This window comes from Elephantulus edwardii, unplaced genomic scaffold (assembly GCF_000299155.1).
Source record: "Elephantulus edwardii isolate Elephantulus edwardi_28Jun2011 unplaced genomic scaffold, EleEdw1.0 scaffold00035, whole genome shotgun sequence".
Taxonomy (NCBI): Eukaryota; Metazoa; Chordata; class Mammalia; order Macroscelidea; family Macroscelididae; genus Elephantulus; species Elephantulus edwardii.
The window spans coordinates 21,386,326-21,398,783 of NW_006399785.1; the positions used below are offsets into that span (position 1 = coordinate 21,386,326).

Consider the following 12,458-nt stretch of genomic DNA (forward strand, 5'->3'; position numbering starts at 1 on the left):
ACACAAATACAGAAAAATTAGAATTATCTTAAACTGCTCACACCCTTTATGAAGTGAATCAAAGCTCTTGACTCCATAACTTAAAAATCCTAAGTCTAAAAAAAAAAAAAAAAATCAACTGTGCATTGTAAGTTGAAGCCATCTGGCCAATCTGTTAAAATCTCTAATATAACCTCAGTGCAAATCACAGAGATTGGGCTCATTTAACCCCAGAGTAATTACCACCATGGGAGCTTGTTCTACTTCATTACCTCTTTATGTGTCTTTATCTTCTCAGTTGGGCAATTTAAAAGGGAAGGGTAGCATGTACAGATGTATTATCTCAGAAGAGAGAAAAGAAATAAGAGATCGGAAATGTGGAATCTCTGATTTTGTTAGGTGCCTCGAGTTAAGTAAGGCATCCCTTTGAATAATAAAATGGAATGTTGCCCAGTGCGTGGTCATCATCATGTTACGTCATGCTTTCATGTTATCGTCAGGCTATGTATGAGCTGTCTGAGTGCTGTGTCAATCCATTTCATAGATTTCCTCCGTTTTTATCTTGTCCTCTATTTAGTATTGATGCTTTGTACCATCTTCATGATCATTGGTGCACGTGAGCTCCTTGTTTTGATTCTTGGTTCCATCTATGTCACTAAGAGTTTCTCTCATGTTCACTAACCCTCTAACTGACCACTCAAAACCAAATTCATAGCCATTGAGTCAACTTTGACCTTTACTGGGTTCCCAATGTTGTAAACGACAACTGGAGGAGACTGCCGATCTGTCTCCTATGGAGCAGCTGATGTGTTCAAGTCTCTGAAAATCCAGCTTTGTGGGTCACAACACAACACCCTATGAACTACACCACCAGAGCTCCCCACTTTGCCCACTGTGATAGACCTTTCTAGCAGTTGTTCCTCCTGATGGCATGTCTGAGGTAACAGAGCAAAGTTCCATCTCCCTTTTTCCTAAGAAGCATCTTGACTGTACTTCCTCTGAGATGGGCTTGCTCGTTCTGGAAGTCCACAGTGTTCTCCGTGTTCTTCATGAACACCACAGTACAGTTGCCGATTGTCCAGAGACCTGAGACTTCGCCACAGGACCTTGTGTTTCTGGAATAATCCGACCGCACACAGGTTGGCTTTTATGACTCCAGTCTCCAGGGCTTTCAAGTCACACATTTTCACTGACAGAGTTGGGTTGATGGAATTTTTTCAAGAGCAAGAATGTCAGTTTAAAGACTAAGGTGCATCTGATCTAAGCCACGGTCTTTTCAATTATTTACTATGCGTCTGATTGCTGGGCAATGAATAAAGATTATAGAAGAATTGATGTGTTTTAACTGTGGTGTTGGAAAATAATACTGACTTATCCCATGGACTGACAAAAGAATAAATACGTCTTGGACAGGTTGCAACCGAAGTGACACTTAGAGAGAAAGATGGTGGCATTTCAGTATGTTGTTAGAAGGAGTCAGTCCTTGGAAAAGAGTACCATGCCAGCAAAAAAGGCAGGAGGAAGACCCTCAATGAGCGAGATTGACAGAGTGACTCTAACAATGGTCTCAGAGGGGCAGAGAAGGATGACATTGGATAGGGCAGGGTCTAGATCCATCATTCATAGGGTAGCTATGAGTTATAGTTAATCCAATGGCACCAAACAACAACAATATCTGCTGCATTTACAGTTGTCTTACTTCAATCTCCTCCTAACAATGGTGGTCAATAAACACAAATTGGCACGCTCTGGTGGCCTAGTAGCAAGAAGCTCCACTGCAATCCCTGAGGTGTGTGGTTTGAATCCACCAAATGCTCTGCTGGAGAAGGAGGGACAATCTCCTCCTGTACCAGTCAGATCTGATTTGACAGTACCCATAAAAAAATAAATAAAATTTAAAAAAACCCTACAAGTAATTTTCATTCCTTCACATTTCTACATCAGCTAGTCAAGAGAGTCTTTCCAATGACAGGGAAGAAAATATTTAAGAGGTACTTTGCCAAGGAAACTTAAAGGCGTGGGGTTTATTTTGAGATCAGTCTGTGACCTCATTATCAAATTCCATTTAAAGTATGTCCTTACTATAATTTATGTTTTTGTTTTTGTCTCAGTCCTCTTTGTGAAACTTCTTTCTTTGGAGAATACTTTCCTAGACAGCTTCCTATTTGAAAGTCTCTCTGCTTTCTTAAAGCAAAAACCTAAAAGCTTTAAAAATCAAAGTCATTATTTTAAAGGCAAGAAGTCTAATGACAGCAGGTCTGAGTGTCCCAATGAAATTTAACCTGGAAAGCTGAATGTCAGCAGGAATGACAATGGTCTTTATACCTTTTCCCTACCTCAATGAGAAGTGAGTTTATTCATGCTCTCTGCTCTTTATGTTATCACCTTTTATACTGGCTCATAATTTCTTTTCTTGGAAAATTATGACAAAAATAACCTGGCTTTAGTTTTATAGCCTAGTAATAAATAGCACACTAGACTATGGGCTATTAATTTCGCAATGAAACTGTAACCCAAGGTTTGCAAGGGCTCAAAATCTCATTTTATCTTAATCATTATAAGCTGTATTTTATATAACACGACTTCTTTTTCTTTCAGGCAGATAAGCTTTAAGGACTTAAGTGAGGTAAGTAGCCCTGTTTCCCTGGGAAACATAGAAGCATTTATGAAATGTTTGCTACAGTGAAGTCGGGAGTCTTGCTGGTGTTGGGGTGAAAATGCTTGACTATTGATGTTTGATTCGCGTCCATCAGGTGCACCTGATTTCAGGCCATGGTCTTTTCTGTCACTGGCTAGTCATCTGAGAACTGAATAATTAATGACTAAAGATGACAGAAGAAGAATGGATGCCTTTCAACGGTGGTGTTAGAGAAGAGTCCTGAAGATCCCACGGATTTTCAAAAGAACAAACAGATATGTCTTGGAGAAGGTGCAGCCAGAGTACTCCTTGGACGCAAAGATGATGAAGTTTTGTCCCACCCACTTTGGACATGTTGCTAGTAGAGGTTACTCCTTGGAGAGTGACGTCATGCTTGGAAAAGTGGAGTGGCTGCGAGAAAGGAGCAGGCCTTTACCCAATTGGGCTGACACAATGACTGAGGCAATGGCTTGGGTGTGTCCAAGATTGTTAGGATAGCATGGGATAGGACAACGTTCAGATCGATTATTCACGGTGTCACTATAAGTCATACTTAACTCGATGGTACCTAACAACACCCTTAGCCTCAAGGTCAGAGGTTCAAATCACCTCAGCTACACCTTAGGAGAGAGATTGGAAATATGTTATTATAAAAATCTGTTGTCTTAGAAACCCTATGGGAAAGCTGTACTCTTCCTGCGGGGTCAGGAAGTGAGTGTAGACAAGATGAAGGACTCTTTTAGTGCAGTGGTGAAGGTCTCAGCAGCAAACTGAAAGGTCATTGGTTCAAACCTACCAGTCACTGTGTGGAAGAAAGACGTGCTAGTCTCCATCTGTGAGAACAATAGTCTCAGAGACTCATGGGACAGCCCTACCCTGTTCTAAAGGGCTGCTGTGAGTTGGAATCAACTCTGTGGCAAAGCATTCAGTCGGTATTTATGCACAGGATACTATCTGCTTCAGACACTGTGTCATTTAATTCTCATCATAACTATGATAATTCCAGCTGGCAGACACTAAGGCCAGGCTCTGAAAGCCCAATGGTCAGGGATCCCCACACTCACCCTGTGTCAATCTGACTAGAACATACTGAGATTCTTCTGCACTTAAAGAGTAAAGAAGATGTACCATTATCCCTCATGTGGGGTCTCCTATATTGCAGAGTTGTTATTGTTGTTGTTAAATGTCATTGAGTCGTAGGACACTCATAGCGATGCTATGATTGAAAGACCTGAACATTTGTATAACTTTCACCCTTTCTCCAGGTTCATAGCATTTCCAGAAGCAAGCTATTTCAGAAGTGGATGCCACTTCTGCTTCCAAGGTTGTTTTACCATCCAGTCAAGTCCAACTCATAGTGATCCCTGAACAACAGATCAGAACCCCATCCTATCCTGTGCCATCCTCACAATCTCTGACGCTCAAGCCCATCACTGCAGTCACCATGCCAATCCACTTGGTTGAGGGTCTTCATCTTCTTCACTGATCCCCTCCACCTTGGCAAGCATGATTCCCCTGTTCAAGGAATAGACATGACCAATAGGGTTTTCTTGGCCTTAAGGAACTTCGGTGGCACCGTGGTGAAAGCACTAAGCTGCTAACCAAAACATTGGTGTGTCACATGGACCAGCATATTTTTTTTTATTTTATTTTATTAATTTTAGTGAACATTTACAGAGATTTTGGATTTCCATTCATTCATTGTTGCACGTTTCTCCCTGCCCATCCCTCCCCTCCAGTTTGCTCTTCTCTTTGAAAAAGAAAAAAAAAAAAAAAAGAAAACCTCCCTCATCGGACCAGCTTGTTTCTAAGGAGAGAGGTGCCACTAAGCTTCCCTAACGATTGTAACCTTGAAAACCTTGTGAGGCAGTGGTACTCTGTCCTATGAGGTCACTGCTGGTCAGAATCAACTTGGAGCCAGCGAGTTTTTAGTTAATCTAAACAGAAGTAGATCACCAGAACTTTTCTTACATAGAAAGAGCCCTGGTAGCATAGAGTAATTTTATGTTGGGCTGCTAACCCAAAAGTCAGCAGTTCAAATCCAGCAGTGAGACTTTGACAAGCACTGTGGCAATAGGACAATTAAAACAGACATTCGGATGGCGGGGGAAGAAGAACAAACTGGGGAGGAGGGTAGAGAGAATGGTGCAGCAATGAAGGAATGAAAACCCAAAATCCCTGTAAATGTTCATTAAAATTAATAAAATTTAATAATAATAATAAAAAAAACCAAATCCAGCAGTGACACCAATGGAGAAGGATGATGTCATTCTCTCCTATTAAGATTTCCACCTTAGACACTCAATGGAAGATCACCTTTAGTTGGAATTAACAGCAATGGGTTCATTGGGCTGGACTTCTTCAATGGTGCCCCTGTGTGGGCTGGAATCACCTACCTCTATGTCAACAATCAAGCACACAGTCTTTGCATGGTCAAGTTCAACCACTGAACAACAACCTAATACTTTACTATCACTATTTTGAAGGAAGGAAGTTTGGGTTGAAGCAAAATAAAAGAAGATTCAGAATTTAAGCCAAGATTCTTTTTTGTCATCTCTGTTCAGGGCTCATAGTTACTCGTAGTGACCCTATAAACAACGGATCTGAACCCTGTCACTATGAGTTGTGCCCTACCCAATGGCACATAACAACAACAATGTGTTCAGTGCTTAGAGAGCCCCGGCAGCATACTGGGATCGGTCTGTTCCTGTTAAGACTTACAGGCTTAGAAATGAGATGGAGGGTCAGGGTCACGAGCACAGTTAAACACATGCCTGCCTCCAGAGGAAAGACATGGAGTGCCCATTGCTTCCTTCAAGTCTCCACCATTGCAGCAGAACACTGGGAGCAGTATTAAAGCTTGCCATTCGTTCTTCACAGTAAAGATAGGATTGAACAAGAGAATAAATATGAGATTCAGAATCACACTGCCTTGGATCAAATCCTGATCCATCTCCTACTAGTTGTGCAAACTCTGGCAAGTGATCTTCTAGTTACCCTCCCCAGATTTCTATCTCTTCAGTCATACAATGAGGTTAGCTAGACTTCCTATCAACAACCTTAGTACCAGCAGTCAGGAGATAAGGAAACACATTGCACTGGGAAAGTCTGCAATCAGAGACCTCTCCAAAATATTGAAGACCAATGAGGTCAGCTTGGCAACAAATAAAAGATGGCAGAAGAAACATTGATGGTTTTCCGTTGTGGTTTGGAGAAGAGTGCTGAATATCCCAGGGACTGCCAAAATAATGAACAGAAAGTGCAGCCAGAGACAAAGATGACATAACTTTGCCTCACATACTTTGGGCATGTTATTAGGAGAGGCTAATCTTTGGAAAGGAATATCATGTTTGGAAATGTGGAGGGTCAGAGCAAAGAGAGGAAGACCCTGAATAAGGTGGACTGACACAGTGACTGCAGCAGTGGCCTCATAAATGTCAGACAAGATGAGGCTAGCACAGGACACCCTGGTAGTCTAGTGGTAAGAAGCTGAGCTGCAATCCCAAAGGCATGTGGTTCAAATGCACTAGCTGCTCTGCAGGAGGATGGCCAATCCCCTCCAGTGTGATTACCGCCTCTGAAAACCTGCTGGAGGATCAGCTATAGTTCACTTCCAACTCAACGGCACACAACAACTACTAACCAAAAGGCTAGTGGTTCAAACCCAGCCAGCGGTCCCTTGGAAGACAGAGACACTCAAGATGATCTTTTTCCAAAAAGTCACAGCCTAAAAATTGGATGGAACAGTTCTGCTGTGAAACACACAGGGCCACCACAATTTCAAAGGGACTTGCAAGCCACTAACAAACTCCAATTGGCAGCATCAGGATGGATGGTGAAGAGATTGAGATTGTACACAGCTTTAGTTTGCTTGGTTCTGTAGTCAACAGTCTTGGCACCAGCAGCCAGGAAATTAAAAAGTGCATTGCCATGGAAAGTCTGCTGTTAGGGACCTCTCCAAAGTGCTGAAGAGCAATGGTGTCTCTCTGGAGACTAAGGTGCGTCTGATACAGGCCATGGTCTTCGCAATCACCTGTTATGCATCAGAGAGTTGGACAATGACCAAGGAGGATAGAAGGAGAACTGATGCCTTTGAGCTGTGGTGCTGGAGAAGAGTACTGAGAATACCATGGACTGCTAGGAAAACAAACAGATTTGTCCTGGAAAGGGTTAAACCAGGTGGCTCCTTGGAGGCAAGGATTCTGAGGCTCCATCTAACATACTTTGGACATGTTGTGAGGAAAGACTGGTCCTTGGAGAGGGACATCATGCTTGGGAGGGTGGAGGGACGGCGCAGGAGAGGAAGGCCCTCTATGAGGTAGATTGATTCAGTGACTGAGATATTTGGGATGGGAGTGTCAGAGACAGTGCGATTGGCACAGGACAGAGGGGAGTATAGGGCTGTTGTACATAGGGTCACTATGAGTCGCAAGTGACTCGACGGTACATAACAACAACAACAAACTCCTATAACTCAGAGACTCCCTCTCTTCCTTACTATTGGCCAGGCTTATGTATCTAAAGTAGCAGAACATTGTCTTGCAAAGGGACTTCTAGTCTATAACTCATTGATCAGTCTGAGAGGAACAGGGGGACTTGCAGGCAGTAAAAAGCAAGAAAACCATGGTGAGATCACCATAAACAACAGGGAGCTTGTGATCTTGGAAACTGGTGGTTGGCGTTCTGCTAGAAGCAGAGAAGCAGTGATCCTCCTGATCTAGTGGGAAAGCTTCCTCCTACTTGCTGGTCTTTCAGAAGACACTCCCCCTTAGTCTCTTTGAGCTGAGACTCAAGGTCATTTCCCTGCCACAGGATTCCATCTGGCAGGGTAAAGGTCATGGCTTTGCCTGTGAGTGTTAAGTGCTTGTCTTGTGAGCTAGAATCCATCCAGCAAAAACTGCACTTGCCACCCCCCACAATTTGCATCACACTTAACAGCTTTCAAAGAAGAGAATCATTCTCTCTCTAATTATCTTCACAACAACCTGAAGAGTGAGGGAGCTGCAAGGAAGTGGCCAGACTCCCCACAGCTCACAGATAATAAGGCCAGGGCTCCCTACCCCCACCTCTCAATGCCCCTGTCTTAGAAAACAGAGACACTCTGAGCTAAAATAATAAGAAAATAGAGTGAAGGAAGGAAAAAAGAAGTAGAAAGGAATGAGTAAAAGAGAGTTTACTAGCTAACTTGAATATATTTCTTTTTTCACAATAAAGACAAAGCATTAAAGTAGGGCAACTAGAGAGATTTCACCTCATTTTCCTAATTTCATTTGATTTTTAATTCAGATCCCTCAAGCTAGAAGTTAACTGGTTCTCAAGCAAATAGCACAACTCCTATCCCAGCTAGAGGAGTTTTCAGCATTTTTACAGCCTAGTTTGTCCGCCCTCTGACAATCCCTGCATCTGAAGGAGCTCCTTGAACTGCTTAGATCCAAATCCTGGGGCAGAGTCAGTGGAAAGACATCCAAATCTATCCTTAGAATGGATTCATCCTTTCCTCTTGACCTATGCATTGGCCTTGAGTTGTTATCTATATTTAAATGTATGTGCTCTTTCCAAACCCCTCGGAGACTCTGGTAGCCTAGTGCTATCAATCTAAAGGCACTAAGTTCCAAACCACCAGCTGCTTAGAGGGAAAAAAATAAGCGACCTCCTGTCCCGTGATTTACATCTGAAAATTTACTGGAGGGTCAGCAAGGAGTTAGTTCCAACTTGATGATATACAGCAACAAAAAGAAAGACCAAGGTCCTGAAAAGAAAGAGCTTGTGTAGTGGCTATGTCCACAGAAGACATACACACAGTGTCTCTCTAAGCATTTTTTTAAACTGGTTCCTTATTCTTCTTGCTTTTCTATTACGTATGATTTTGGTAAAAGTTGTCAAAGCAAATTTATGTCCTATCCAACTCTGCAAACATTTTGTTTTATGACATTTCTTATTGTTGATAGGTGCCATTTTTATCTAGAATTTATTGTATTGTTGTTGTTGTTATGTGCCATCAAGTCACCAGCTACTCATAGTGACCTTATGCACAACAGTTTTGAAGCCTGAACTGTCTTGAGTCAGTTTCACTGACTTCAACACAACTACCCCCATTGCCCCAGTCACTGTATAAATCCATCTCATCCAGAGTCTTTTCACCTGCTCTGTTCCTCCAACTTTCCAAGCATAATATCCTTCTCCAAGAATCAGTCCCTCCTGGCCACCTGCCCAAAGTATGTGAGCCAGAGCTTCAAAATCCTCGATTCCAAAGAGACCCTGACTAAGCAAAGCACTTCTGAGAAACAAAGATGAAGTGGGAAGCATAGCACTCTCGCACCTCAAAACCTACTCCCCAAGAGTAGTAACCAAAACAGCATGGTACTTTCACAATGACAGGCACACAGACCAATGGAATAGAATTGAGAACCCAGAAACAGACCTAACTATTGGCAACTGATATTCGAAAAAAGAAATAAAACCTACCAAATGGGAAAATGATAACCTTTTCAATAAATGATGCTGGCAACACTGGACTGCTACCTGCAAAGAGCTGAAACAGAATCCACATCTCACACCAGATACAAAATCATCTCATTTCAGTAGGTGTGGAAAATTTTAACAGGTCGGCGACTAAAGAAATGTTACAGAGAATGTGGAGAGATAGGAACTCTTATACATTGTTGGTGGGATTGTAAATGGTACAACTCTGGAAGTCAGTTTGGCATTTCCTCAAAAGGCTGAACATATAAATTCCATATGAACCTGCTATATTACTGATTGAAATATACCCTGAGAAAAAGAAAACTGAGGCATAAACGGAGGCTTATACACCAATGTTCATAGCAGCATTATTCACCATGGTAAGAACATGGAAACAGCCCAATGTCCAACCACAATCATGTGAAATTATGGTACATTCACATGATGGAGTACTACACAGCACGTGGGAGCAGTGATTCTGTAATTACTACCTAAGTTGAGAAGGACTAGAGAGCATTATGCTAAGTGAACTCGGTCCCATAAGGAAGACTGTTTTATAAGACCTTTATTGTAGAGTATGAGGATTCAAGGAGTGGGGAGGGGGGAGTAGAGGGCTGAGGATGGGTGGGGGGCAAGGGGATCTGTGAAAATCCTAGAGTAGCACAATTGATGGATGGAATGAAGTGGAAAGATCTGGTGTGAAAAACAATGTATAGGAACTTTATAAATAAATAAACCAGTATAAAATAAAATTTTAAAAAATCAGTGCCTCCAAGAAGAAATTTGGTTTCACCCTCTCCAAGAGAGACCTTTGTGTTTTCTTTGTGGTCCCCTTCTTCAGCACCACAACTCAAAGACATCAGTTCTTCTTCTGCCATCCTTAGTCATTGGCCAGTTCTCTGATGCATAGCAAGTAATTGTGAAAATCATGGACTGGATCAAGCACATCTTAGTCTCTAGACTGACATCGTTGCTTCTCAGTAGTCTGGAAAAGTCCCTGACTTACCTAGTACAATTAGTCTTTCGATTTCCTGACTGCTGGTGCCAAGAGTGTTGATTGTGGAGGCTAGCAAGCTGTAATTGTTAACAACCTCAATCTCTTCTCCATCTATCATGGTGCTGCCAATTGGTCCAGTGGTGAGAATCTTTGCCTTCTTGATGTTGAGCTTCGATCCACATTGATGACTATAGTCCTTGACCTTCTGCAATAAGTGCTTCAGTTCCTCCTCAGTTCCAGCAAGCAAGGTCATGTCATATGCACAACAGGGGTTGTTGATGATTCTTCCTCTAATCCTGATGCCACATTCCTCCTCACAAAACCCAGCTTCCCGAATGATCTGTTCTGCATATAGATTGAAAAGTTATGGAGATAGGATGCATCCCTGATGCACTCCCTTTGTGATATTGAACCATGCAGTATTTCCTTGCTCTGTTCTGAGGACCACTTCCTGGTTCAAATATAGGTTTCTCATTAGCACAATCAAGTGTCCTGGGATTCCTAGTCTCCTCAAGGTTAACCACAATTTGTTTTGATTCACACAGTCAAATATCCTTTCATAGTCAATGGAACACAAATAGATACCCCTCTGGTACTCTTTGCTTTCTGTCAAGAACCATCTGACATTGGCAAGAATATTTCTAGTGCCACATTCTCTTCTAAACCCAGCTTGTATTTCTGGTCACTGTCAATGTGCTGTTCCACTTGTTTTTGGATAATCTTCAACATGATTTTGCTTATGTGTGATATGAGTGATACTGTACAAAAATTTCCACACTTTTGGGCCGCCTTTTTTTTGGAATAGGAATAAATATGGATCTCTTCTGGTCAGTTGATTAGGTAGTTGTCCTCAAAATTTCTTGGCACAGCCTGGTGGGCACATCCAGAGCAGCATCTGTTCATTGAAATATGTCAATTGGAATTCTATCAATTCCTGGGACTTTATTTTTTGCCAAGTCCTTGAGAGCAGCCTGAACTTCCTCCTTCATTGCCGCTTCATCACATGTGGTTTTTGGTGTTTTGTGGTTTGTTTGTTTTTTAATTCTTCTGTGTGAGCCAATTCCTTTTGGTACAGTAACTCTGTGTCCTCCTTCCATCTTCCTTTAACACTTCCTGAATCATTCAATATTTTGCCCATAGCATCCTTAACTACTGCAACTTGAAGTTTGAATTTTCTCTTTAGTTCCTTCAGCAGCTTAAAAATGCTGAGGGAGTTAGGCCCTTTTCATTTTTGGACTCCAGTTCTTTGCAAATTTCATTATAATACTTTGCTTTGTCTTCCCATGCTGTCCTTTAAAATCTCCTACTCAGTTCCTTAAATTCTTGATTTCTTCTTTTTTGAAGGTTTGGCCTCTCAGTGCTCTAGTCAAATATTCAGTCTCTTCTGAAATTCATTTCACTCTGCTTCTATCTTTGTAATGACCTTTTGCATTCTTCGTGGATGATATTCTTGATTTCCTTCCATACCTCATCTGGTCTTCGTTCATTAGTGTTCAAGGCCTCAAATCTATTTCTGAATTGGTATTTAAATTCAGGTGGGATAGACTCGAGGTCACATTTTTATTTCTGTGGATTTGATTTGACCTTCTTTAGCTTTAATTTGAACTCACATATGAGTAATTAGTGGTCTGTTCTGCAATCAGCACCTGGCCTAGTTTTCACTACTGATATGGAACTTCTCCAGTCATTCCTTCCAGAGAAGTTATCAAGCTGATTCCTGCTCATCCCATCAGGTGAAATCCAGATAGCTGGTTTTTATGTGTTTTTAGAAAATGTTTTTGCTATGAATAAATAATTGTGTATAATTCTTTCATTCTATCTTCAGCCCCATTTCTGTCACCTAGTCTATGGTTTCCAACTACTGACCCTTCCACCTGGTTCCCAACTATGCTTGATCAATTTCTGACTGCAAGAGTTGGTCGAAATCATCTACTTCCTTCTCTTTGGCTGGTGCATAAATTTGAATGATTGTGGTACTAACAGGTCTTCCTTGTCTGTGTATGTATATTATCCTGCCGCTCACAACATTGTATTTCAAGATGGATCTAGAAACACCTTTTTAATTATGAAAGTGACCCCTTTTTTTCTCACCTTTTCATCTTCAGCAAAATAGATCATGATTCAAAATATCCCATTCCAATCTATCCCATTTTGCCAATAATTAATATGTCAATATTTACATGTTCCATTTATTTCTTAATGATGTCCGCTTTTCCTAAATTCATGCTTCTCGCATTCTACATTCCAATCGTTAGTTTCTTCTTACAACTGTTCCTTCTTTGTGTTTCCAAGTTTCAGGGCTCATCCTCAGTTGTCACATCTTTTCTTTTTCTAGTCTATACCTGCTTTATTGTACATAGGGTTTTCAAAGGCCTGTTATAT

General features: G+C 41.5%; 1 protein-coding gene across 1 annotated transcript in view; it reads left to right on the forward strand.

Moving 5' to 3' along the window:
* Positions 1-12,458, forward strand: part of CLNK (cytokine-dependent hematopoietic cell linker) — a 190,065-nt gene that overhangs the window by 79,079 nt on the left and 98,528 nt on the right. Inside the window, exon 9 of the mRNA XM_006884544.1 lies at positions 2,578-2,605. Within this exon, the coding sequence (XP_006884606.1) occupies positions 2,578-2,605 (28 nt within the window). The remainder of the gene's footprint in view (positions 1-2,577; positions 2,606-12,458) is intronic.